The 26,555-nt window shown below is 40.6% G+C and overlaps 2 protein-coding genes across 2 annotated transcripts in view; one reads left to right on the plus strand and one right to left on the minus strand.

The window, feature by feature from the left end:
* The window catches only part of mrvi1 (murine retrovirus integration site 1 homolog), a 28,212-nt gene extending 12,818 nt beyond the window's left edge, over positions 1-15,394 (minus strand). Inside the window, exons 1-19 of the mRNA XM_058089062.1 lie at positions 15,361-15,394; positions 15,149-15,268; positions 14,912-15,083; positions 13,741-13,802; positions 13,611-13,671; positions 13,385-13,543; positions 12,820-12,937; positions 12,685-12,735; positions 11,730-11,807; positions 11,603-11,659; positions 11,469-11,528; positions 11,325-11,380; positions 10,606-10,699; positions 10,390-10,494; positions 10,244-10,329; positions 9,260-9,971; positions 7,545-7,698; positions 5,653-5,699; positions 1,109-1,321 (exon numbers count right to left, since the gene is read on the minus strand). Coding sequence (XP_057945045.1) covers positions 1,109-1,321; positions 5,653-5,699; positions 7,545-7,698; positions 9,260-9,971; positions 10,244-10,329; positions 10,390-10,494; positions 10,606-10,699; positions 11,325-11,380; positions 11,469-11,528; positions 11,603-11,659; positions 11,730-11,807; positions 12,685-12,735; positions 12,820-12,937; positions 13,385-13,543; positions 13,611-13,671; positions 13,741-13,802; positions 14,912-15,083; positions 15,149-15,268; positions 15,361-15,379 — 2,424 coding nt within the window. The 5' untranslated portion in view covers positions 15,380-15,394. The remainder of the gene's footprint in view (positions 1-1,108; positions 1,322-5,652; positions 5,700-7,544; positions 7,699-9,259; positions 9,972-10,243; positions 10,330-10,389; positions 10,495-10,605; positions 10,700-11,324; positions 11,381-11,468; positions 11,529-11,602; positions 11,660-11,729; positions 11,808-12,684; positions 12,736-12,819; positions 12,938-13,384; positions 13,544-13,610; positions 13,672-13,740; positions 13,803-14,911; positions 15,084-15,148; positions 15,269-15,360) is intronic.
* A 1,253-nt stretch (positions 15,395-16,647) lies between these two features.
* Positions 16,648-25,927, plus strand: ctr9 (CTR9 homolog, Paf1/RNA polymerase II complex component). The gene is made up of 23 exons (XM_058089788.1): positions 16,648-16,801; positions 17,487-17,585; positions 17,805-18,044; positions 18,129-18,246; positions 18,452-18,541; positions 18,622-18,878; positions 18,955-19,062; positions 19,138-19,374; positions 19,643-19,861; positions 20,389-20,572; positions 20,652-20,740; positions 20,822-21,007; positions 21,077-21,164; positions 21,238-21,386; positions 21,459-21,575; positions 21,644-21,789; positions 23,018-23,089; positions 23,646-23,781; positions 23,860-24,015; positions 24,086-24,234; positions 24,310-24,403; positions 24,877-24,989; positions 25,158-25,927. Exons 1-23 carry the CDS (start codon positions 16,757-16,759, stop codon positions 25,537-25,539), a joined length of 3,474 nt encoding a protein of 1,157 aa, XP_057945771.1. The 5' UTR covers positions 16,648-16,756; the 3' UTR covers positions 25,540-25,927.
* The last annotated feature ends 628 nt before the right edge of the window (positions 25,928-26,555 follow it).

Consider the following 26,555-nt stretch of genomic DNA (forward strand, 5'->3'; position numbering starts at 1 on the left):
GTTGCAGCTGGACTACCCAACATGCATTGCGGGCATTTGGAAATAAAAGTTTTAAGTTATGTCTTATGTTTAGTTGTTGTTTATCACCCATTCAGTAGAACTCATATGTAAACAATTGGGCCGCATGTTGGCCGAGTGCATGTTGGCCACACAGGTTTCCTCCCACATTCCGAAAACATGCTAGGTTAATTCATTCATTCATTCATTTTCTACCGCTTTTCCTCACGAGGGTCACGGGGGGTGCTGGAGCCTATCCCAGCTGTCTTCGGGCGAGAGGCGAGGTACACCCTGGACTGGTCGCCAGCCAATCACAGGGCACATATAGACAAACAACCATTCACACTCACATTCATACCTATGGACAATTTGGAGTCGCCAATCAACCTAGCATGTTTTTGGAATGTGGGAGGAAACCGGAGTACCCGGAGAAAACCCACGCATGCACAGGGAGAACATGCAAACTCCACACAGAGATGGCCGAGGGTGGAATTGAATCCTGGTCTCCTAGCTGTGAGGTCTGCGCGCTTACCACTCGACTAATTGGTTAACTCCAAATTGTCCATAAGTATGAATGTGAGTGTGCATGGTTGTTTGTCTATATGTGCCCTGTGATTGGCTGGTGACCAGTCCATGGTGGAACCCGCCTCTCACCCGAAGACAACTGCGATAGGCTCCAGCATACCCCTACGACCCTCGTGAGGATAAGTGGCATAAGAAAAATGGATGGATGGATATTTATGAATCCACAAAAAATATTGTTTGGATAAGAAAAATACGCAGGATGTCATAACACTTTGAAATGGGAGAGTTGATTGTCAGTTTCATAAACGCTAACCTCAAAGGAGTGTTAAAACTATTCTCTAATAACTGTTAAAACTCTTTTATCACATGCTATGTTGTTATTACCTCATTTGCTCTTTGGAGGTAATGAGGCAAAAGGCCAAAAAAACAGGCACCTTTTTTGGAGGCAGAAACCTTGAATAGTAACACTTAGAGCTTCCTGACCATGACCAACTCAATTACTCAGCGGTGGCCGTTTATAGACTCACATGTTTTGGCCTAATACAGTATGTGTACTTCAGAAAAGGACACTGTGTTGCGTACTCACTGTACTGGGAGAGCTAGAAGAACTGTCCAGCTCTTCGGGGGAGTCTTCCTCTTCCTCAGGCAGTGTGGGCATGGTAGGGAGCAGACAGGGTCGAGAGCGGGTGAGGGGGTAAACAAACTTGTTCTCAGCTGTGCAGGCTGTGTCGCTGGATTCTTTGGTGTTTTGGTGAAAAATAGTTCCTGGCAGTTCCTGGTGTGTCGCCTCTTTTTGGACCTGCACAAACACGCATAATAGTTGCATGGAAATTATAATAAAACATTTAGAATCTAAACAGGTTAGAATATTGCCACATGACAGGTTGGATTTGTTTTTTGGTGTTTCATTTTGTGATATTGTTCCTATCTGGCAACCTATGCAGTGCCTTTACTTTTGTTATTAAGAGCTGGGAGCGCACCTTTTTCTAATTTCTAATTAGACGGCTATTGAGTTCAGATGGGAGTTAATTATTCTTCACCTTGACTTCTGTCTTGCGTTTGCTTGTACTCGATTATGGGTGTGGACCTTTTGCTATACTTTTCCTCCATTTCTTGTCACAAATGTGTTGGATGCATCTTTCCTTGTTAGCCCTAACTGTGCCTAGCCTTACTTTGCTACTTTGATGTTTCAGGCTGTGAGAGCTAATCATTTGTTCATGAAAGACTTTATTGAACCTTCCAGCCGCCATGTCTCCGCCTTGCTTAATCAAATTACAACACTTTATAAATAAATCCAAACGTAACACCATAAGCACTGTGTGCAACAAGCTGTTGCTAATTGACAAGATGCAAAAACCAAACCAAAATGAATGCCTCTAAAGTTGCCCTTCACACCAAGCAACCAAGGCCTATGCCAAATGCTGAGAAATCTAACATTTCATTCTTCAAAAGTGTCAGTGAGCCTAACACGGTAAGCGATGGTAAACATTGAAGTTACATTAATTTACATTTGCTTCATTCACACCTAGGATGTTCACTTCCTTCACTTTAGTGTCAAAAGATGCCCAAAAGAATTATTTCATGCTTCTGAAGTCTGTGCTGACTAAGCTCCACAGGGAGTGTGTAAAATAAACACAGGGGACTTTAGATATACAAAATATCATAAGTACATCCTGTGTGGGAATCAGACATACGGGTTACAGTTTGGGTTCAGTTCAGGGACCATGTAAGTGCAATAAAGGACACCCATGATCATTGTTCATTTTTATCACTATTCCTATTAAAGTCACAGTAATGCATTTTTGAGTTTTGTTTGCTCTAGGGCTTCCACCACAGTTTCCAAGTATGCTTTGTTTGTGAAGTCGCCTTATAACATGACTTAAAATAAACATGCATGATAATCACATTGTGCTGGTCCACAATTGTGTAAAACCACTAAAAGTTAAATAATGCAAGATGTCATTATCCTTAGTACGAGCCATTGTTCCATTAGATATCGTATATTTAAGATGCTATTTCAGGGAAAATTGCATCTATATGTAAAATTGCATCTGAAACATCAAAGTAAGTCATGTCTCCCATCTATTGAAATATTCCTTTGAACTTGCTTCCCTTTTTTAAAGCAAATGTATGCAAATCAGCACAGTACAAGTGATTGCTACTGTACTGTATGTAGCTCTACATTTGCATTTGGTTGCTGTCTGCCATGACATGCATGTCCTATTTTACTCGGAGATGTAAGATGGAATAAAATCATGGTTGTTTCAGACACTCTTGATAAATGTTCAGTCGGCTTCAAAACTCCACAAGGAAGGTTTTAGTAACTGGTCTCATGAATCACATGAGAAAAGGACACTCATAAATGACTCCATAGGTCAAATCTTAATACTAAACATATTCTCTATTATTGTATGTGTGGAAATGTTTGTATATTTTCATTAATTAATTTTTTTTGAACAAAACAATCGGGATATCCTGATCAAAACAGCGACAAACGGACAACATCATGAGGCAATGACGTTGTTTCCGCTTCTTCTTCCTGTATACAAAAACAACACCAGCAAGACGTCTATCAAGCATCTATAAAGGACATAAACATTTTTCTTGAGATGGTTCGTTTCCTCCTTGCTCAAAAAATGTGCAGTTTTGCATGCCGACATGTTTTAAAATCCAATACTTCCTGTCAAAGACCCAAAATTCCTTTCGAATGGTTTTTAAAAACTGGAATATGAGCATATTCTTGTTGTTTACATGGCCGTGCATAACTGAGTTATTGCTAATATTCCGGTTATGACAGGGTTATTTGACTGCATGTAAACATAGTGATTGAAATACCCCCTACTCATTATTCAGTATATTTATATATTTCTTTTCTAACCATATTTCTTCCCTTTGTCCTTTGTCCACAAGGTTTTAATAATGTTGATATGTTGGACACTGCTTGACCTAATTCTATCTGAGCAACTTCCTCGATTGCGACCATGCCGTAACAGTGTAATTCTTTTCCACGACCCTGCATACTAGGGATGTGAACGATAAACTGATGCAGCCGGATATCCGGTTTGAGTTTCAGCTAAAATGAAAGGAAAGGTATACAAAATTGTGGTGAGACCAGCCATGTTGTTTTGTCTAGCGACAGTGCCACTGAGGAAAAGACAGGAAGCAGAAATGGAGGTAGCAGAGATGAGGATGCTGAGGTTCTCATTGGGAGTGACCAGGATGGATAGGATCAAGTACATCAGAGGGACATTACATGTTAGAGGCCTTGGAAATAAAGTCAGAGAGGCCAGACTGAGATGGTTGGGACATGTCCAGAGGAGACATAGTGAATATATTGATAGAAGGATGCAACGTTTACAGCTGCCAGGTAGGAGGCGTAGAGGAAGACCAAAGAGGAGGTTTATAGATGTAGTGAAGGAGGACATGAGGGTAGTTGGTGTGAAAGAGACAGATGCAGAAGACAGGGTTGGATGGAGGAGATTGGTTTGCTGTGGAGACCCCTGAAGGGAAAAGCCGAAGGAGAAAGAAGAAGTAAGACTTCTTCTATTTACGTAACTGGCATCTTCATTTCTTAATGTAAGATTATCTACATCAACAAGCATTAACCATAGAATCGACTCGTATTGTTTGTACGCTTCATTGCATCGAATTGTTGTTTTTATTTGTTTTTGAATGGTATCAATAACAGGGATTTACATCCCTATTGCATTCAGTATGTTTTCAGACATGCTTTTTGAAGGAATAAAAGGTTAAGGGATGAATCACTAACAGTAATTCCTATGTTTTCTTGTATCTTTACTCAATTTACAAGGCAAGATTTTAGATGCTGTGCCATTTTGTGCAAATCAGGCAAGAGCAAATGCATCATAGAGATGAGCCACCTCTGCAGAAGACCCCACACTGCAGATGTGACCGTGAGACTGAGATAAATATTTGCTGAGCGCTTAATTACCGAGATTATTTCCTGTGGAAGAAGCAGACAGGACATATACAGCATTTCTGTGTGCATACAGAGCCAAGATAGTCTTGCTCTTTTACAATACGGAGTGCTTCTAACAAGCAATGAAGGGAGACACGGGGACCCTTGCTCCCCTCATGTTACATAAGACACGACTCCCTTCTGCCACATTTATTTAAAATGTGCTTGAGTCAAGCATGGGGCCCACAGAGGAAGTAGCGTTCTCTATTCGTAAACCACACTGTGAGATAACGAGGAAAGCTGGTGAGAACGAGCGAACAAATGTACAGTCAGTAAATCTGCTGACTTTCAGCTGCATCAGTAGATTACCACACTTGAAAACTTTCATTAAAATACTGGTAAAAAAAAAAAGACACCGCATCCATTACATGCCACGTAGGAGACTGTCCAAAATAATCATGTTTGATTCTAATGCAGAAACATCAAACACAACTTAACCTGCCTCTCACATCCACATGACCTGTGCAACCAGCATGGAGCATTCATTACCTGGGTCCGGCTCCAGTTCCCACTGTCCTCTCAGGCCGACTTCCCATTGACTGTCACCACACTCTGCCTTTTCTCAGAACATGTCTCCAGTCTCTTAGTCGCCGCTTCCTTCTCCCATCCCCTCTGTTCCCTGTCTTTTTTCAGCAGCAGCAGCCTCTCTTTGACTCCTAGGAGCTTTGACCATTTAAGGAGAAGGGCTGCATGCCTCTTTGAGCTGCTTCAGTGTGTGTGTGTGTGTGTGTATGTGTGACTAGTTAGTGAGTTAGTCGTCTATCACATAGAGGAAACACCATCCTCCTCTAACCTGATGGAATCCAGCAAAAAGCTGTTTTAAAACTCAAGAAAAACTTTAAAAAGTTTTCAAGGGACTTTAAATAAAAGCAGGGACGAAAAAACAAACTCTTTTAGCGGCCACTACAGCTGTCCCATTGAACACATCTGATTTTAAACCACATGTTAAAATGTGTCATCAGTACTCGGTAAGCACTATATGATCTTCAGGCAATGCCAAATTATTGCCATTCTGTGCATGGTATTTTATTTTATAATAAAATTGACTTTGGAAAATGAACATGTAACTCAATGTAACTCATGTAACTGTGCCTCAATGCTAGGATGCCAAGTTATGATATTGTATTTCACCGAAGAAAAGGATGTCTTACCTTGTTGCAGCTGTCTTGCTCTGTGTCACATTCTGTGTCTGCCGGAGCTAAACAGAAAAAGAAAACAGTTCATTTGCATTCAACAGAAAATCAGATGCAATGCAAATGCTAAGGGACAACAGAGCGGAAGACTGTTTGATGAAATAGGGAACGGACAAAAAAGAAATGGACTGTCACGGCAGGTGTGGGCAGAGTGAAGCTGATCTGCTGTGACTCCTGTTTCAGGACGTTCAGTCGCCCTGCCTCATCGGCTTCATCACTCAGGCAACAACAACCCCAGAAACAGGACTGATTCATCTACTTGGGTTAGATCAGGGCTCTCAAATGTCGCCAAATGTGGCCCGCAGGACACTAGTTTGAGGCCCCCGCCTTGATATGAAAGTTTAATGTTAGTGCGGCCCGCGCAAGTTTGATATGGATGCTGTATGGTATCATGTACCCAGAAAAAAATATTGTGTTTGATTAATGTTCATGTTAAAGGTTAAATAACTGTTAATAGTTATCCTCCCTATCTGTGTGGAAGTGGTACATTTTTGGCTATTTAAGTTTAAAGGAAATAACTTGAAGGCTACCGTTTAGGTCGCTAGCTCTCTAGTTTGCGAGTTAGCATGTGTCTCAAGACCCTGCAGTTGCGCAATATGTTGTAAATAAAAAGAGTATAAATGTGACTATAGTCGTGTTTTGTCATGTCTACAGGGCTCTAATAATGCTTTGTTAATTTTAATCTGAAAAAAATAATTTGTCTACCCACCAACTATATGTGGTTTCTTAAGTTTTTGTTATTTGCCGTTTTATTATTATTATTATTATATTCATTTATTACTGATTGATTGATTTTCTTTATTCTTGATTTGTTTTTCATCTTATTTTGTGCAGAAAAATAAAAATTAAGATATTTGAGAACAGTGGAATGTTTTATCAGAGCTTTTCTTGTAGAAAATCGGAACCAAAGCACTGAAAAAGTCCCAATGACATCCATTGTTAGCTTGCTCATATTAACTTGTTTTCTTCTATAATGCACAGAAAAGGGAAAAAAATGTGTGTTCATGTTTCACATAAGCATTGTGAATGATGGGCAAAATTCCCCCAAAAAGTGCAGTTCCTCTTAAAACATTAAGAATTTAAAATGTTTTATGGAGGAGAGGGTAAATAAACATGGCATTTGAACTAGTAGCTTCAACTGACAGATAACTGGAACAAATTTCAAAAGCAGGGAAAAAAAAGTGGCCTAAAGTACATCGACGTGGAGGGCCTCAATGACTGGGTTTCCCTTGGGCCCCCAGATGTCTAAATACGCCCCTACTGTCATAAAATATGTCATAAGATTCAAAAAAAGTCCCTGAAAAGCTTGGATATTCATGCATATCTTAACTTCCTCAGCATCTACTGTCTTTGTATTCTTGTACCACAAATCATTCAAAAGAAAGATCAAGTCTGTTTATGAGAGTTTAACAGAAAAATAGTCAATCCCATGCAATTCTATTAAAATGATAAAATTAATTGCATGAGTAAATTCAGACCTGACCGTGCAATTCTGGTTTTAATTGAATTCATCAATTTGTGTAACCCTAAAAGGTCAAGTTTTTCCACTTACAGTGCCTTACATTTGTACAAAATCCAACAATCTACAAGGTTCAGCATGGCTAAATATACTTTACCCTTCCCAGGGGCCGTATGTTGACATTTTGGAAAAAAAAAATAGACACAGGCTTTGATAGATACCAGTGACATACACTCCCTCAGAGATTATTCTCACTGTCTGTTTAAAAGTGACAGCTGTTGTGCACAATTTGAATAACTGCCCATTGTGTCTATTTTCATCACCAATAAAAGAGGAAGTAAGTTTTATTCATTTGTGTCTGAACATGTATACAGGAATGCAACTATCATACCTTTCACTGGAAGCTGTGGAGGCTCACTGACTTGTAGAATTACAGATGGTGGAGGTGATGGTGGAGGTGGAGGTGGAGGACTCTCTATTTGATCTTTATCCTGTGCCAAACACTCAGTTGAATGCTCTGGACTTACCAAAACCTCGGAACACACCTGCCTCGGAAAAGTGGACAGGGAAGATGATATTTAGTAATCCACATGACGTTGCTTTCCATATAAGATGTTCAGGAAAATAATTGAAGGATCGGGAATTAGGAATTAACCGCTCCTCCTTAATTAAATTTGCAAACAGCAGAGATGAGAATGCTGAGGTTCTCATTGGCAGTGACCAGGATGGATAGGATCAGGAAGGAGTACATCAGACGGACATTACATTAGACGTTATATGTTAGAGGCCTTGAAGATAAAGTCAGAGAGGCCAAACTGAGATGGTTGGGACATGTCCAGAGGAGAGATAGTGAATATATCAGTAGAAGGATGCTGCATTTAGAGCTGCCAGGTACACTCTAAAAAGTAATTGAGAGTATCTGTTGACACCACTTGATTTAATACATAAATGCAATGTAAAAAAATGTAAGTTACTGCTGCTTAAAAAGCTGTGTGCATTGTTATTGTAATTAAGTAGACAACAAATGAAACTACTTTGAATAAAATGATTAAGTCAGTTGACTTAACATATTTTTTTGAGTTACAAACTTAAAAACTTGTCCCTATGACAACAATTATTCAGTAAGCATTACTTAAAATAAGCTGTTGTCATAACTAAGAAAGACGAATGGAAACTGTTGATTTTTTTTGTTGAGGCTAAACATTTATTTTTTGAGTGTAGGAGGTGTAGAGGAAGACCAAAGAGGAGGTTTATGGATGTAGTGAAGGAGGACATGAGGATAGTTGGTGTGAGAGAGACAGATGCAGAAGACAGGGTTGGATGGAGGCGATTGATTTGCTGCTGGAAAAGCCGAAAGAGAAAGAATACCATAAAATGGATGACCTCAAATCTATACAGACCTATTTCACTTTTATTCCATCAACTTATTCTTGGTCATTTTACCCCACTTTTGGTGCATGCATTTTAGCACTTCCCTAAATAATTATTAATTTTTATTGACATAATCGGACTAGGGCGGCACGGCGGTGTAGTGGTTAACGCGCTGACCTCACAGCTAGGAGACCAGGGTTCAATTCCACCCTCGGCCATCTCTGTGTGGAGTTTGCATGTTCTCTCCGTGCATCTCCGGGTACTCCGGTTTCCTCCCACATTCCAAAAAAAACATGCTAGGCTAATTGGTGACTCCAAATTGTCCATAGGTATGAATGTGAGTGTGAATGGTTGTTTGTCTATATGTGCCCTGTGATTGGCTGGCGACCAGTCCAGGGTGTACCCCGCCTCTCGCCCGAAGACAGCTGGGATAGGCTCCAGCACCCCCCGCGACCCTCGTGAGGAAAAAGTGGTAGAAAATGAATGAATTAATGAATGAATAATCAGGCTACATTAACAACATCACTTGATTATAATTGCATAAATTCAATGTAATTTGTTTCTGAAAAGGAGTAGGAAGTACCAGAGCCTATTCATTCACAACATGTATTTAACATGTTAAGTATTTTCCTTTCATTTGTTTTTTTCAAAATGTGTTTTTTATCTTGTAATCATCGCATTGTGCCTTGTTGTGCTGCTACTGTGATGTTCGAATACACAAACCCACAGACAAACCTGATTCGTCGGTGTTTCCATGATCCGAGTCTCAAGTATGTTCAGTTGCATGTCGGTATTGGCCGCCTGTCCCAAAGCGGCCTCCACCCTCTGAGTGATGCTCTCCATCCTCACCCTCACTTGGCTCACTCTCTGCTCGTTCTCTTTTACCAGTTTGGCCGACTCCAGGGCCTTGTTGACCATGGCCTCCATTCTTTTGAGGGCCACCAGCAGTCTGTCTGCAGTTATTCCAAGTTTGGCATCTCCTCTTGGGATGTGAACAAAATCTGTGGCCACTGCTGCATCCCTCTGCTCCCTCACACACGTTCCACCAGCTGTGTTCTCATCTTCAGTCTCAGTGTTGGTTTCCTTATGAACTAAAACAGCTCTGCTTCTGCTTTTTTGCTCAGCCGCATAATTCTGTGCAGATTTAAGAGAATCTTGCAGGTGACAGACCTGCTCCCTCATATCAGAGATGGTCTGCTCAGCTTCATGGAGTCGAGCTCTCTCTGCCAGCTGCTGAATGGGCTTGCTTTCACCAGTCCGGGCTTTAGCTCCCTCCACACTGAGGGCTTTCCACCACTTCACAATGGCCACCTTCTTGGACTGCGGTATCTGAGTCTGGTTCCCAGTCTGGCTTGGCTTTTGCTCCTTCTCCCAGGCTTTCAACCGCTCGTCCACCTTCTCCCCTTTATCCTCCCATACGCACTTCTGCAGCTCTAGCTCGTGCAGTCTGAAACCAGCAGCAGAGCTTTATAAACATCTCCTTCACACACTGTTATGTCTGTAGTTACCAAGGGGCACTAAAACTGCACTTAGCCTCAATACTGTCTTACATACTGAGGATGGTAAAGCCTGTGTGTTGCGTAAAGGGGATGCCCATAAATATTCTGTCAAAAGCAGACATTTTATTAGCAGAAGGGAGCTGCTCAGAGCAGAAAGTAACATCAACTAAATCCACTCTGTTACCATAAGAGGAGAAAAGGAAGGCAAAAACTCACATACACATTAACAAGCTGCTGCTTGATGCTTGCCTGTTGCTGCTGGTGCTGAGGAAAAGGGTTCTCCTGGATCTCAACAGGAGAAGATTCCTGTGGTGACGAAGCAATGAAACAACATCGACTTGTGTCTCTTGTGGAATTTTAACTCACCTTCTCTGAATGCTTATTACGCAAAAGGTGAGCAATTTCTGCAGATTTAATCCTATGGATGATGCTCTGAATGTCCTCGCCATCCGTATGAAGGTGGTGGTTCTGCTGCAAAACATTAAGATATGCCTTTATTCGTCCCTCAGTGGGGAAATTTGTAAACAGTACTACAGTACAAAGTCATTGCAAAAGACAATCCCGTGCTAATCATGACAGTACCTGCTGCTTGTCTTGCATCTCACTCTGCAGGGAGCGTAGGTTGGGAGGATCTCGACCATAGAGAGTCTGAGGACTGATGCAAAGTCTGTCATACCTGTGAGGGGATATCACATTTATTAATCTATATTAGCTTTCTGTCTTAGCAAGCATTGATCAAACCAAATGTCCAAACACTTGCTCTATACTGTATTATATTCAATATTTGCAAAGGCAAATTCAAGTAGAGAAAAGCAAGTCATCATGGTATGGCATATATGGTATTATATTTAAGATAAGATAAGATAAGATATGCCTTTATTCGTCCCTCAGTGGAGAAATTTGCATTGCACAGCAGCAAGAGTACAGAATCAGTTAAGTAGTACAGAATACACAATATAGAAAAATAAACAATATAAACCCAATTATTAACAAAATCAACAGTTTTTCCCAGAGTTATATACAATACAGTATGTAGATAATATGAAACAAGATGAGATATATGACCAGTCTATACACTGAGATCTTGCTAGTGAGTTAATATGAGGCATTATGGCGTTATTATGATCTTAACTTCTTCAACTTCTTCTCCAATCTTTGGGAACAGTTTTAATATGCTGCATGTGTACCAGTATTCTAGTTCCCAATCAGTTACAAATGCACAAAATGTCTGAAAAGTCTCAATTTGACCATGCAGTCAAAACTAGGTCAAACTAGGAAATGTACATTACAATGCAAAATACCTCAACAGAACTTGATGGGAATGTTCATGTAACCTCATCAGCTCCGCCTGCACACCCTGTACCATAACATGTAAAATAAATCCAAAAATATTTATTCATATTCATTTGCAGAACCAGTGGAAGATGTAAAACAGTGCAACAAACCTCAATAATGTTGTGATTATCCAAGTGGGAGCTCTTCATTTTATCCATGAGAATATCTTTCTACAAAGGAACATAATCCAAGATGAGTAATGACAGTCAACGGGTTTTAATGCTAAATTTCCACATGAACCAACCTTAGTGAGTTCTCTGTCTTTCAGAGTGAGCATGACAAGAGTTTCTTGAAGTCCAGCCTGTGAATATTTGAATCTTTAACATGAAGATTAACTGTAAGAGTGTTTAATTGATATTGTTTGTTCCTACCCTCAACTCAGCGTTGACCTTTCGGAGTTTATTGATGCCATCTTCGGCACATGTCTTTTCAAAGGACAGTTTTTCATTCTGCGGAGATGCAAATGTTTTTGTAAAGGCAACACTTTGGTGTCTTATTGGTGGAAAGAATATGAGAAGTTGGGCCTAAAGGCAGCCACGAATGAAGGAATGACTCAAGATATTAGATAGGCAGAAACAAACTTACGTAAAAAATTTCATTTATTTTTTATTTTTATTTTATTTGGGCAAATATATGAAACATTACAGTGCATTTCTTACATCAATCAAAATATAACTTTCCATTATTTACGTTTGTATTCAACTATCTGATCACAAGCCCAAAAGGAATAGGCTGAAGCAAAAGCTTATAAATGCCTACCCCCAGTCTTGTTTTCCCCTGTTATTATTATCATTGTAATATTATTATTATTATTATCATTATTGTTATAATCTTTATCATTATTACCATTATTATTGTTATTATTATCACCATTATTATAATCATCATTAATATTACCATTTTCATCATTATAGTTGTAACAATTTTTTTTCATTTTTTTTTTCATTATTTCATTTTACAGACTTCATTGCTTCTTGTAGAGTGCTGTTCTAGCATTTTACTTTGCTCGCAGCTCAGTGATCTCCATTTTACATGCAAGGTGATTTTTTTTTTACATTTAAAGTTAACACCCTCTCGACACCGGACCATCTGTGACATACAGCAACTTTAACAAATGTGTTGATGTCGTAAGGTCCTGGAATCACGTACTCTTGGCTTCTTATTGGCTAAGATTTAAAGATTGGACCTGGTTTGATTCTGACAATTTACACAATTCAACTCAAGCAGCAGCAAGAAGCAAATATTAAATAAAGAAGCTTAAGAGAAGAAAAAGTAAAATATGAGGATGGTTTGGATCTAAAGACTAATTGAAACTGACTATATTACCTTGTCCTCAAGTCTGCTTATGTGAACCTTCAGGCATTCAACCTCATTGCTCTGTAAGGGACAAAAAAGTGGACCAAAATTGTAGTCTTGAAATTAGTCACTTAATAGAGTATGTGCCTTAAATGTGTGAAATACCAGTTTGGTGCAGCTGGCCTGAGCACGGCTGGCTTTCTCCTGGGCCTCTTTAAATGCCCGACGGGTCTCCTCCAGTTCCTCTGTTATGGATCGGGCTCGAACGGCTGACCGCTGGGAACTACACATTCCGGAATAAAATATGATGTATCAATATGTCTCAGTAGAAAATATACTGCAGTACAGTTGAACCTCTGAAGTCTACCTACAATTAAAATATGTGCTTTTTAAAATGTTATTTTTAGCCATATGCCTTGAAGTCACAAAAAAATATTTCAAACTACAGTTGTATGTTAAACTAGTGAACTGATAATTATATGTGAGGCACATTTGTAGCACCAATCACCTTCACATTATGCTATTGTCATTAAAAAAATGCATGTTTTTTCATTTACATATTAATATTAACCATGGGTGAAATGATTCTTACGCTTGTATAACAGTTAATGTTATGCTATGCTTCTAAAAGCTTTACCTATCCCGTTAATAAATGTTTTATGTTTCCATTATTTCCGATTGAAACACTTCCCACTGTGCAACTAGGGAAGATGATGACTTGACCTTTCACCTGGCCAGCTTTGCTCGCAGCTCAGTGATCTCCAGAGTGAGCTGCAGGTTGACATCTTCACACTGAGCCACCGTCCTCAGCAGGCTACTGTTTTGCTCGTTGAGCTTGCGGTGTGCTAGCTTCAGCTCTGACACTGCCGCTGATAGGTCTTTTCCATCACTGAGTAAGGCCAGAATAAGAGTTAGTGCTGAAATTGGACAGAATGAAGAGTGAGAAATCCACTCACCAGGCACACTGTTGGCTATTGGTGGAGGCAGTCTTGGTTTTAGAGCATGGGAATTCCAGTCCTGAAACAGGATTAGGTGATTGGCATTTGTCTAATAACGATCTAGTAAAAGAGAAAAGTGATGGCTTACCATTCACAGCTACTACTGAAGCGTTTGGATAAGATGCATCTCCAACACTGTCCACATCACCACTGAACAGCAGGAGAAGTCAGAGTTCTTGTCTATCCAAAAACTAACACACTTGGGGACACTAAGGAAGACTTACATGGTGTAGTCATACATAAATACTGTTATTTCCGGTGTATAAGCCGCTACTTTTTTCTTGTGACTTATACAGTGATGCGGCTAATTTATGGCTAAATTTTAATCTTGTTACATCTCCTTTACTTTTTTGCAGGAGATAATTACTCAATATAACAGTCTGACTCACTGTGTCATCTTACAAAGACCACTAAAATCATCACACAACAACTTAACACCCAAACGGCTTGCCTAAGAAATATACATAGAATACATAAATACATGTACCAATACAAGTTTAAAACAAACAACTATTTTCACATTTTCCCATCATGCTTTGCATCCAAGCAAAGCATTTATTGGTGCCTGCCAGGGAGCTGCAATGATGTCTGCCTCCTTCTGGGGTCCCTGGACAGAGGCAGCATTGCAGTGCGATCCATCCATCCATTTTCTATGTCGCTTGTCCTCCAATGAAATGCTTTGCTCAGACAAAATGCTTATGGGAAAATTGTAGTTGTAGTCACGTTACACTTGTATTGGTACTTGTTCAATTGTTCAGTTGCTGTGTGATGAGTTCAGCATTCTTTCTAAGATGACATTGTGAGTCAGACTGTTATAGTGAGCACTGAACCACTGCAATTTCCAATGGGTTGACAAGCTCATTTATAACATGCCCCACTATGGCAGTAGGACCCCGTGTATGAATAGTGCAAACATTATACCAAATTATTATGGAAGAAAATTACATTAGAACCAATTAAAAAAAATAGAAAATCCTTTACAAATGGGCCCCAGTTGACCCCTCGTGGTTCTCAACACGCTGCCAAAACTTTATTTTGATCCGTAAAGATGAAGCTTGCTTGAACTAATTACAGAGCAAAGAAGAATACACCCCATGTCTTGTATAAAAAATGCAGTGTGTTTTAGTGTTTACAGTCAGGCTCACAATATTCTCACAAAAAGCATGTACATGTTCGTAAATGTTCATCATGTTTATCTTATTATTTTTACATGTACGTATATGTTTGTTTTGCAATTATCCTCTAATTGCTGACATTACCTGCACTGAGCGATCCATTCCTTCATAGTCAGGTGGAAGTTCTCTCTGCTCACAATGGGGTCTTGACATTCAGGGTCCAGCAATTGCCGCAGGGATGTCAGTCCACCCTGCTCTGGACTCTGAGAGGTCACCTTTTGCAGGTACTGTAAGATGGATGATGCCAACACCTCTCCTGATTGTGAAAGGCCAAACTTTGTATTATGGATTACTTCACTCGTCTTTGCCAAGTGGACCTACCTGTGTTGGAGTTGTTGCATGCATTATACATGATGTCAATGAGTTCATGTTCGGAGAACCCACTCGTGTCATGTGAGTCCCTCAGTCCTCGCGGGTTCCCACAGTCAGGAGACTCCCACACTAGACATTAACAGAGATGTTTTTGTGTATTTCAATATGTGTTTGCATATGTACATTGGAGCAGATTTGGCAAACCATCCATCATCTCTTACCTTCATTGCTGTCTGACATTGTGCTTATGTGCTGGATTCCCTGTCAGCAAAGGGCTTGATGGAGGGTCACATTTCTGTCTCTGAAATCAAGTACCGATATTTAAGCCATTATTCAAGCCAGAAAACGTGATATTCCTGGGATCAGCATAATTTACATTGTGGTAGTATGTATATGCAATGCAAATATAGTTAATAAAAAAGCAATACACAAGAACAGTTCTGTAATCTTGGACTTACATTTAGACACACTTTATTGATCCACAAGGGAAATAGCTTGATTGCAGTGGCTCACTTGCAGAAGAAAAATAAATACTAGAAAAATTAAAAATGTACCAAATGCAATATAATAGGAGTAAATCATGTAACAATATAATAATGAATATAATATATTGTATGTTATACAATAAAAATGCAATATAATTGAAATAATCTAAGATAAACATGATTTGCATATTTACAAACATATATATTTACAAAAATATAAGTAAACATATAAGTAAATACAATACAGGTTAAGTATTGTAGAGCTTCTGTCGCACAATGTGTGCTGATTATGTAATAACAATGCTTCCTACATGTCTACCTCCTTATGATGAATAATAATCTCATACATTTAAAAGATAATTCAGCAATAATAATAATAATTCTTACTTTTCAATCCATTGCAGTTCCTCTGGAATGAGATGTCATATTGTGTTAATATATTATTTTCATAGTTATTTGGGCATGTCCTCTGATGCACGCATGAAGCCTTCAGGATGCTCTTGCTCTTGTTTGCACTTCACATCAAAACCAGCTGACTCCCCAGAAACCCCCCTTGCCTCAAGCTACTCCTGACAAAATGATTGCCTGTGGCAATGATACACTCAATTTCTTTGAATTTACATTAAAAGCTGTGGAACTGGTATATTGGTATAACTGGTATAAGTAATTAATAATGATTATAAGTAAAGTATTCAGTACACAGGAAGTGGGCAGCACTACACATTTTGGTATGGATACCAAGTGAATCAGGGCGATACTGATACTGATGGGTGGCTGACATGGGTGTTACAGCTGGCTCAAGGTTACAATTTGTCAACCCCTTGTTACTAGCACCGTTTAGCATATGCTATCAGTATTGGTTAAAATTGTAATAAAATGTAAAATATATATACATACATATATAACTTTGGTTGGACAATCAGTCTGCCAAGCATCTCGACTTCACTGACAAAAATAATAACACGTTTGGAATTTTTATTTTAAGTAGGTTTTCCGCCCGGGCACAAATTTGGCTGCACAATCCGCGCTCAGACTTCCGGTTTAAAACAACAGCTAGCTGTTGAGCATTTGGACTACACTGGATTAATTGTCCATTATATTTAACTACATTTTGGTGTTTTTCTCCGCCAGAATGTCTCGGGGGTCCATCGAGATCCCTCTGCGGGACACAGATGAGGTAAAAGCCGTTAATTTGTATGCCTATTTGCTAAAGGACGTTGCTATGTTGCTAGCCATGTGAGCTACTTAGTGCTAACACCAGAACAAGTGCTTCGTCGCACAAATTGGTAACATTGTCAACATGTCCAAGTACTGTTATAACTGAGCGCACATTGACACATTGTTGGCACAGAAAATAACGAATTTAACTTCAGATTTCACTCAAGTTTACTCAAGGTTATGTCTTTACTCTATTAATATCTAAAGAAAGTCAACTAAATGATGGAAAGACTTCACAGTATCAGTACGTAGATTTCCACAGCAATGCAAACTACAACTACGAAAATTGTTAAGATAGTACTTCCCCGATAGCGTTATTATCTTTCTAAATGCAGAAGTACTTTATGCGGTTATTCTATTGCATTTGCGTAATTTATGCAAGGTATCTAAAATGAGGGTCAAGTGAATGTGTAGTATATTATTGCTTTAGTAAACCGTTAAAAAACTCACCTTTAACAGTACTCCTGCATCTTTGCACATCATTGCCATCATGGATGTCTTGATCTAGTGCAAACTGTTTTTAGCATGTAGAGAAAACTAGAGAAAAGTGTGTAGTGAATGGTGAAATCTTTAGTTTATACTAACAGTTTATGTGCACAACCTTGTTGATAACATTTACTAATTTGGTAACTTTTATCCTGCAGGTTATTGAGCTTGACTTCGACCAGCTCCCTGAAGGTGATGAAGTCATCAGTATCCTGAAGCAAGAACACACGCAGCTGCACATATGGATTGCTTTGGCGGTAAATCTGTTCTATTCTGTACTGTAAGATTCACTAAGTGAAGCATTGCAATGTAGTTAAGTGCTGCAACCAATGTATGGTTGAAAGGTTTGTCAGGAAGTAGTATACTTTTTCATGTTTACTCCAATGAAGCAAACAAATCCTAATGTGAGATGTATTACATATCGTTGTGATTGTGAAATAATTAGGCCATAACACTACCCTGTCTTGGTTTTCCAGCTGGAGTACTACAAACAGGGCAAAACGGAGGACTTTGTCAAACTCTTAGAGGCAGCTCGTATCGACGGAAACCTGGACTACAGAGACCACGAGAAGGACCAGATGACATGTCTGGATACACTGGCAGCTTATTACGTGCAGCAGGCACGCAAAGAGAAAAACAAAGATGCCAAGAAAGAGCTCATCACGCAGGCCACGCTGTTGTACACCATGGCGGACAAGATCATCATGTACGATCAGGTGAGAACAAGAGCACAGAGCAGATGATTCAAAATTCAAAAGAGGAGAAAACAGCTTGAATTTAATTTATCTTGTCTCGATCAGAACCATTTGCTGGGAAGAGCTTGTTTCTGCCTTCTGGAAGGAGACAAGATGGACCAGGCTGATGCTCAGTTCCACTTTGTCCTCAACCAGTCCACCAATAATATCCCTGCTCTACTTGGCAAGTAGTAAACAAAGAACATGCTCACAAATGTGATTTGTTATTTTTGTGCGACCAACCAGTTGGCTTCAGAAAGGGTATTGGGATGAGAAAACAAAGCACACACCTTGTAGTACTACCGAATTGACTGAATATTGCAGCCAATAGGGTATATAATATGAATATGCATTGTTTCACTGAATTAACATCTTGTGTTGTTTTCCAGGTAAGGCTTGTATTTCCTTCAATAAGAAAGATTACAGGGGTGCACTGGCATACTACAAAAAGGCTCTACGTACAAACCCTGGCTGTCCAGGTAAACTTATATAAATATTTTTAATACCATCACACAATCTAGCATAAAAAGTAATTATATCATGTGTCATCTCTTATTAGCTGAAGTAAGGCTTGGTATGGGCCACTGCTTTGTTAAACTCAACAAACTGGAGAAAGCTCGCTTGGCTTTTGGGCGCGCCCTGGAGCTCAATCCCAAATGTGTGGGAGCCCTCGTCGGCTTGGCCGTGCTGGAGCTCAACAACAAGGAAGCCGATTCCATAAAAAATGGAGTCCAGCTCTTGTCACGTGCCTACACCATTGACCCAAGCAACCCCATGGTGCTCAACCACCTTGCTAATCACTTCTTCTTCAAAAAGGTGACTACTGACAATGGAAGCTCTCTCTGGTTTTTATTTTAACCGTTCCTCACAATATTCTGTTGTGTGCTTTCAGGACTACAGTAAAGTTCAGCATTTGGCGCTGCATGCTTTCCACAACACAGAAGTAGAGGCCATGCAGGCCGAGAGCTGCTATCAGTTGGCTCGCTCTTTTCATGTGCAGGTAACACCCAAAGTTATCCTAAACTAGCCTCGCCCTTATTTATTTATCATTTCATTGTCCCTTCTCTTCCGCCAGGAGGACTATGACCAAGCCTTTCAGTATTACTACCAGGCTACTCAGTTTGCCTCATCCACATTCGTGTTGCCCTTCTTTGGCCTGGGACAGATGTATGTTTATCGAAGAGACAAAGAGAATGCAGCACAGTGCTTTGAAAAGGTGTTAAAGGCCTACCCCAACAACTATGAGACCATCAAAATTTTGGGCTCCCTATATGCAACATCCGAGGATCAGGAAAAGCGAGACATTGCCAAAGTATGTGTCCCATACCCTCTTCTATTCTCTTATCCATTTCATTGTACAGTGGAACCTCTGAGATAATATATTTCACAGGCCATCTGTTTTTAAAACATTTAAAAGTCATACAGATGTAAAAATAATGAACTGCTGTTGACATTTAGATGCAAAAACAACACAATTTTACCATTGATAACAAGTGACTATGTATATGGTGCCACTTGGTTCCTTACTGTTTTGAATGCAAGGCCCTTTACAATAAAGAATCCTCATCTTTGCTTCGTAGGGTCATTTGAAGAAGGTAACAGAGCAGTATCCTGATGATGTGGAAGCCTGGATCGAGCTGGCTCAGATCCTGGAGCAGACTGACATCCAAGGAGCGCTATCTGCATACGGCACAGCCACCCGCATCCTGCAGGAGAAGGTGCAGGCTGATGTACCACCCGAGATCCTCAACAACCTGGGTGCTCTTCACTTCAGATTGGGTAACCTGGAAGAAGCCAAGGTACAAAGATGGCAACGTTGACCATATGATGGGCTGATGCTCTACTGAAATGATACGGATGCTCAGTTGGAGACCTTGTCACACCTCTAAAAATTACAATTGCAATTAATTGTGATTGTACTAATGTTTCAGATTAAATCAGTCAAGATGTAATAGCTATGTAACTTATGTAATGACATCTAGCATCGGATGTCATAATGGAGCCATCTAGTGGGGAAAAAAGAGGCATTTATGTGAGGTGAAGAAATTATTTGTGCAAGTGATTAATATCCAATTAGAGGCTATGGTGATTCCACATTTGATCAAAGTTATTTAAAATTTGTCAGATCAAAATACGATTGCTGCACAAGACGATCAAAGCGGCTATGAAACTATAAGTAGAAATACTCTACTTTCTGTTTCCGCACACTAAGCATCATGGGAACTATAGTTCTTGTAGCGTTGTAGCGTAAACATTCTTTCGGTTCTAGGTATGAAATATGAACGTGTTTCATGGGTCGGTCGTCTTTTTTTTTTTTTTTTGCTAGAAATACTTCCTTGCATCGCTGGACCGGGCCAAAGCTGAGGGTGAACACGATGAGCACTACTACAACGCTATTTCTGTCACCACCTCCTACAATCTGGCTCGTCTGTATGAGGCCATGTGTGAATTCCATGAGGCAGAGAAGCTCTACAAGAACATCCTGAGAGAGCATCCTAACTATGTGGACTGTAAGCATACCAAACAGTACATTGCCCATCATGCAGCTGAACATGGTTTGCCTACCATGAATTGTTCTTGGCTTCACAGGCTATTTGCGTCTGGGTGCAATGGCACGCGACAAAGGCAATTTCTACGAAGCTTCTGACTGGTTCAAAGAGGCTCTGCAGATTAATCAGGTTTTTTTTTTTTGGAACGCGTGACTTATTGTTGTCATTCCAGACTCTGTTCACGTCAACACTCTCTGTTGTTTGGTGCAGGATCACCCAGATGCATGGTCCCTCATAGGGAACCTTCACTTGGCCAAACAGGAGTGGGGTCCGGGTCAAAAGAAGTTTGAGCGTATTCTGAAACAGCCGTCCACGCAGAACGACACCTACTCCATGTTGGCTTTGGGCAATGTGTGGCTACAGACCCTCCACCAGCCGACCAGAGACAGAGAGAAGGTGCGCACACTTAACACTTAATTGTTGCATATATTTAAGCATGTCTGGTCTTTTTTCCCTTCTTAACAGGAAAAGAGACACCAGGATCGCGCCTTGGCCATATACAAACAAGTCCTGCGTAATGACGCAAAGAACCTTTACGCAGCCAATGGCATCGGTGAGGCTAATTTTCAGACATTAAAACATCATGGTTGTGGAAGTGACACTAAAGAGAAACACTCTGTGCCCAGGAGCTGTGCTGGCCCATAAGGGCTACTTCAGAGAAGCCCGGGATGTGTTTGCCCAGGTGAGGGAGGCCACAGCAGACATTAGCGATGTGTGGCTAAACCTGGCTCACATCTACGTGGAGCAGAAGCAGTACATCAGTGCTGTGCAGATGGTAAGAGGCACTCCTTGTAATAAACAACCTTTGCGTGTGTACATTTATCTGGAGTACCTTTCTCCTGTGCAGTATGAGAACTGTTTGAAGAAGTTTTACAAACACCAGAACACAGAGGTCCTGCTCTACTTGGCACGAGCACTCTTCAAATGCGGGAAACTACAGGAATGCAAGCAGATGCTACTCAAGGTGAAATTATTTTATTTTGAGCTTCTTAACTCAAAGGATTAAAACGTATTTGGTGTACTTGCAATCAGGCATGCCACGTGGCGCCCAGCGACACTGTGCTGATGTTCAACGTGGCCCTGGTGCTTCAGCGGCTCGCCACTCTGGTCCTGAAAGATGAGAAAAGCAACCTGAAGGCTGTGCTCAGCGCTGTCAAAGAGCTGGAATTGGCTCACAGGTAGCAACTGGTCATTTTGTTCAAAAGTCACTGTTCTGTGCTTTGTATCAATTCTGCTTTATTTGAAGACTTCATAGTTGTTATGATATCAATGTCTTTATCTGTACCGTAAAGACAAAACTCAGAAACCAGTGAAATGCAACAAAACTGAGAGCAGTGCTGCTTCTTCTTCTTTCTCTTTCGGCTTCTCCGTTCAGGGGTCGCCACAGCAAATCAATCTCCTCCATCCAAACCTGTCTTCTGCATCGGTCTTTCACACCAACTACCCTCATGTCCTACTTCACTACATCCATAAACCTCCTCTTTGGTCTTCCTCTACGACTCCTACCTGGCAGCTCTAAACGCAGCATCCTTCTACCAATATATTCACTATCTCTCTGAGTCAAATTCTATTCATACATGTTGAAAGGTCTGCACTAATATTGAAAGTCCTGCCTGCCTCTCATGCTCCCCTGACAGACAGAATACTACATGTCACTTGTATTTCAGTATGTTTTGACTAATAATTAGGGGTGTCAAAAGATTAATTTATTAATCACACAAGAAATAAAAAATGATTTTACTAATTTGGACGACTTTAATATATTGCCATGTGCATGTGTGACTGTTTTCTTCGCCTCTCGCCTCCAAATAGGCTGGAAGAGGATTCACACTGCGCATCGGTTGGCCCTTTTATTTTGTAAAATCTCTCAACATGTCTTTTTCCAACATGTCGTTATACTCCTCACCAATCCAAACTAACTCTAAATGTGGCCATTAGGTGTGTAACGAGACACTCAAGAGATGAGACAATACACAAGATTGGGTTACGAGGACAAGATTTTAACATTCTAGGAAAAGTACAAAAAATATCAAATGTATGACTAAATTAAAACTCTACTACTATGTTACACTCTTCCACACTCAGTGTGTATGTTAGGGGCCCCGCCTCCACCCCTAGACAAATGGATTGTATGACTGACAAGAGTTTACTCATGCAATTTATTGAAGCTGGCAAAATGATCAAGTTCAATTTCATTTATTGTGCTATTATTTAATATATTTATTATTAACCCAGGCCTAGTGTCCATGAAGATTTCTCTGTCGTTTAATCTCCCAGTATTTTGTGACACAATAACTTGTAACAACCCTATGAATCGTTTAACATGAGACAGTGGTCTCATGTATGGACAGTGTATGAAGCCTCTAACCAGGATACTAACTCTATCACTCTGTTGTCCCCTCTTAGGTATTTTAGTTACTTGAGCAAAGCTGGAGACAAGATGAGATTCGACCTTGCGCATGCTGCTTCTGAAGCCAGGTCTGTTTTTTTACACATAGTCTAGTATTTTCTCTCTCTCTCACAAATGAAAACATTTAAACACAGTAAATGAACAAACACGTAATCCAAAGAAATACAGCTGGAATAGGTGCAGATTCTGGTAGATCTAGAAAGATTTCTGTGCTGGTTATTGTGTGTAGCTGCTCTATAGGAGTCCACAACTCAATACAAAGGGCCGCACAATTAGCATAATAGGTCCCCTTTAATACATGTCACTAGATTGTGTTGGTGGTGATAAAATAAAGCAAAGAATAAGTTATAGTTGTGAGATACAGTCTGATCTTCTGCCACAATTTCTGTCTTCAGTGAGCTAGTACATAGTACATAGTATTGTACCGTACCATACATACTGTATATCATTACATATAGCATTGTACTGTAACATGGCATTGGGTTTATTGACCATCATTCTTAATTGTTGTATTTTATTGTTTTATCTGTTGCGTTTGGCACACATTGTCATTGTCTGGTAACATGTCAGCAATTTTAGTAGTGCAGGTTCTATCTTGACTGTGTGCTTGTTGTGACTTGTCAGACAATGCTCAGATCTGCTGAGTCAGGCTCAGTACCATGTGGCACGGGCCAGAAAGCAGGACGAGGAGGAGAAGGAACTTCGTGCTAAACAAGAACAAGAGCGAGACCTGCTGCGCCAACAGATGTTGAAAGAGCAGGTATTAGATTGATTAGTGGCCGTGATGTCAGGTGTCCTGCTACCTTGTTGACCTTGCCGCTCTTCTAAAACTGCTCAGGAGGAGAAGAGGAGCCGGGAGGCTGAGGAACAGAAGAAGCTGCTGGAACAAAGAGCTCTGTTTGTTGAGAAGACCAAGAACCTACTCACCTTCGCTGAGGGCTCCAAGGAGTTGTCTAAGGAGAAGAAGAAAGGAGGAGGAAGCGGTGGTGGACGCGTGAGTGTCAGAGCACACAGATGCCCACAACTAGCGTCAACGCAGCGTGACTAATGTCATCTCCTCTCAGCGTAAGAAAGGAGGTGACATGGACGAGTTTGTCAACGACGACTCAGACGAAGAACTGCCCGTCAAGAAGAAGAAGAGGAAGGCCGCCAGTGGGAGCGAGCAAGACGAGAACGAGGACAGAGAGAAGAAGTCTCGGAAGAAGAAGAAGAGGTGAGTGCGCTGGTCAGCTTCTCCTACGTGCCAGTGAAGACCAGAAGTGCTGAGTGTGTGGTTACTGTGTCGCAGAGCTCCTAGAGACGACAGGGATAGCGATGACGAGGAAGGAGGAGCTCAACCCAAGAAGCAGCGTAAAATCAAAGAGCGAAAGAAGTTTGAAAAGGTTTTTTTTTTTTTTTTTGCATGCTTTTATTTAATTTTTAAGTCTCTGAGGTCCCACAATTGGAATTCTCTGCTGTTGAAATGGGGTGGTCGAGTGACAGCTAGGAGGACCAGGGTTCGATTCCACCCTCGGCCATCTCTGTGTGGAGTTTGCATGTGGTTTACCCAGTTTTCTCCGGGTACTCCGGTTTCCTCCCACATTCCAAAAACATGCTAGGTTAATTGGCGACTCCAAATTGTCCGTAGGTATGAATGTGAGTGTGAATGGTTGTTTGTCTATATGTGCCCTGTGATTGGCTGGCGACCAGTCCCGGGTGTACCCCGCCTCTCGCCCTAAGACAACTGGGATAGGCTCCAGCACCCCCGCGAAATTCCGCTAGGAAAAAGCGGTAGAAAATGAATGAATGAATGCTGTTGAAATGCTGATCAAATTCTCTATTTAATGAACATCTCTTCCATCTTGGTCATCTTCAGCCTCAGCCTGAGCGTCCTCCACCTTCTCTCAAAGGGAAGATCAAATCAAAGGCGATCATCTCGTCTTCCGAGTCCTCCTCAGATGAGGATGGCCTGAAAATAGCCGAAGACAGGTAAGAGGTGTTGTTGTACGTGCAGTAATGAGATGTCGTTTTTTTTCAGCCTTTAGCACATAAAGGGAACATGTATGTTCATGTCTTCCATAAGGATTGAGGATAATGGGAAAAATTTCCCCAAAAGCTCCTTTTTAAGTCTCACAAATCCATATTACTCCTCCTCAGGAACCAAAGAGACAGCGGCTCTGGATCTGATGATGAGGACGGCGGCAACCACAGGAAACGCATCGCATCCGATAGTGATTCAGACGATGGGAGGAACCGTTCCGCCAGTGAAGCGGCCAGCCCTCAACGCTCGGTGGGTTCTGGCGATGACGAGTCTGGCAGTGACCGTGCAGTGAAGAAAAGGAGGGTGCAACGGCAGTCCGACTCTGAGCAGTCCGACAACGAGAGCAAGCGGTCCGCATCAGATGAGTCCCGGCCTGGATCACCTGTTGCGGCATCAGAGCGGGAATCGGAGCAGGGGTCAGACAATGAGGGTTCTCCTCGTCGCTCTGATAACGGATCAGAACCTGAGGCATCCAACAATGACGATGATAGTGATTAAATCCCACGGAATTGTCTGATTTATGGCAACACTTTATCTCAAAATAAGCCTTTTTAGCACATCATTATCATGTGTTATCCTTTAATTTTCATAAATAGTCTTTTTCAAACGTGTTTTGTCACATTTTTCTTACATTTTGCTTACATTAAAACCGCAATTTATTAAGAATATTATTCACTTTGTAATGAATGTTGTTTATTGGGCTTGTGTGTACATTGTTGGTATTCTTTTCCAATTTCTTTTAAATGTGACAATTCACTGAACAACATCCTGTGAGAGAAGGCTTTCAAATTTCAGATGTTATGTTCCATTCTCATTAATAGCTGAACTTATTTAACTGTTATGTTACAATAAACAGTGGCCACGATGTATGATACACTTGTAGTTCATGCGAGTGCTATATTCATAATGCTCAGTTTTTCCATCCATCCATTTTCTATACAGCTTATCCTCACTAGGTTCATGGGCATGCTGGAGCCTATCCCAGCTGTCTTCAGTCAAGAGGCAGGGTCCAGCCAGCCAATCGCAGGGCACATATAGACAACCTTCATAATACCTATGGACAATTTGGGGTCGCCAATTAACCTACCATGCATTTTCGGAATGTGAGAGGAAACTGGAGTACCCGGGGAGAACATGCAAACCTCACATAGAGCAGGGAATTGAACTCCAAGCTGTGTGGCCTGCGTGCTACTACCACTCGGCCATGCTTAGCCGTTTCTAATATTTCTAGTCCCTTGTGTGGCTAAACTTATGGCATTCAGAAACACCCATATTCAAAATCTTAGAAAAGGATGTAAGACCCGAAATTTGCAACCTTTTCAACCAGGGCAAGTGTACAGCTAGTGTATAAAAGAAGTGACACAATTGTAAGTGCTGTTACAGAAATGCACTAAGCATAATTCTTAAATCAGTTCATGAATTTAGTTAATAAATAATTGATTTCATTGAAGCTTAAAACAGGTTAAAAGGTTGTACATTATTATAATAAAATGACAAATTAATTAAGTTAATTA

Source organism: Doryrhamphus excisus, chromosome 12 (assembly GCF_030265055.1).
Source record: "Doryrhamphus excisus isolate RoL2022-K1 chromosome 12, RoL_Dexc_1.0, whole genome shotgun sequence".
Lineage (NCBI taxonomy): Eukaryota > Metazoa > Chordata > Actinopteri > Syngnathiformes > Syngnathidae > Doryrhamphus > Doryrhamphus excisus.

Bases quoted from the DNA above. Each gene is read 5' to 3' on its own strand.
- ctr9 (XM_058089788.1), top strand. From the start codon at position 16,757: ATGTCTCGGGGGTCCATCGAGATCCCTCTGCGGGACACAGATGAG. The intron at 18,879-18,954 runs GTGACTACTGAC...GTGTGCTTTCAG, and splicing joins ATCACTTCTTCTTCAAAAAG to GACTACAGTAAAGTTCAGCA. The intron at 21,576-21,643 runs GTGAAATTATTT...ACTTGCAATCAG, and splicing joins GCAAGCAGATGCTACTCAAG to GCATGCCACGTGGCGCCCAG.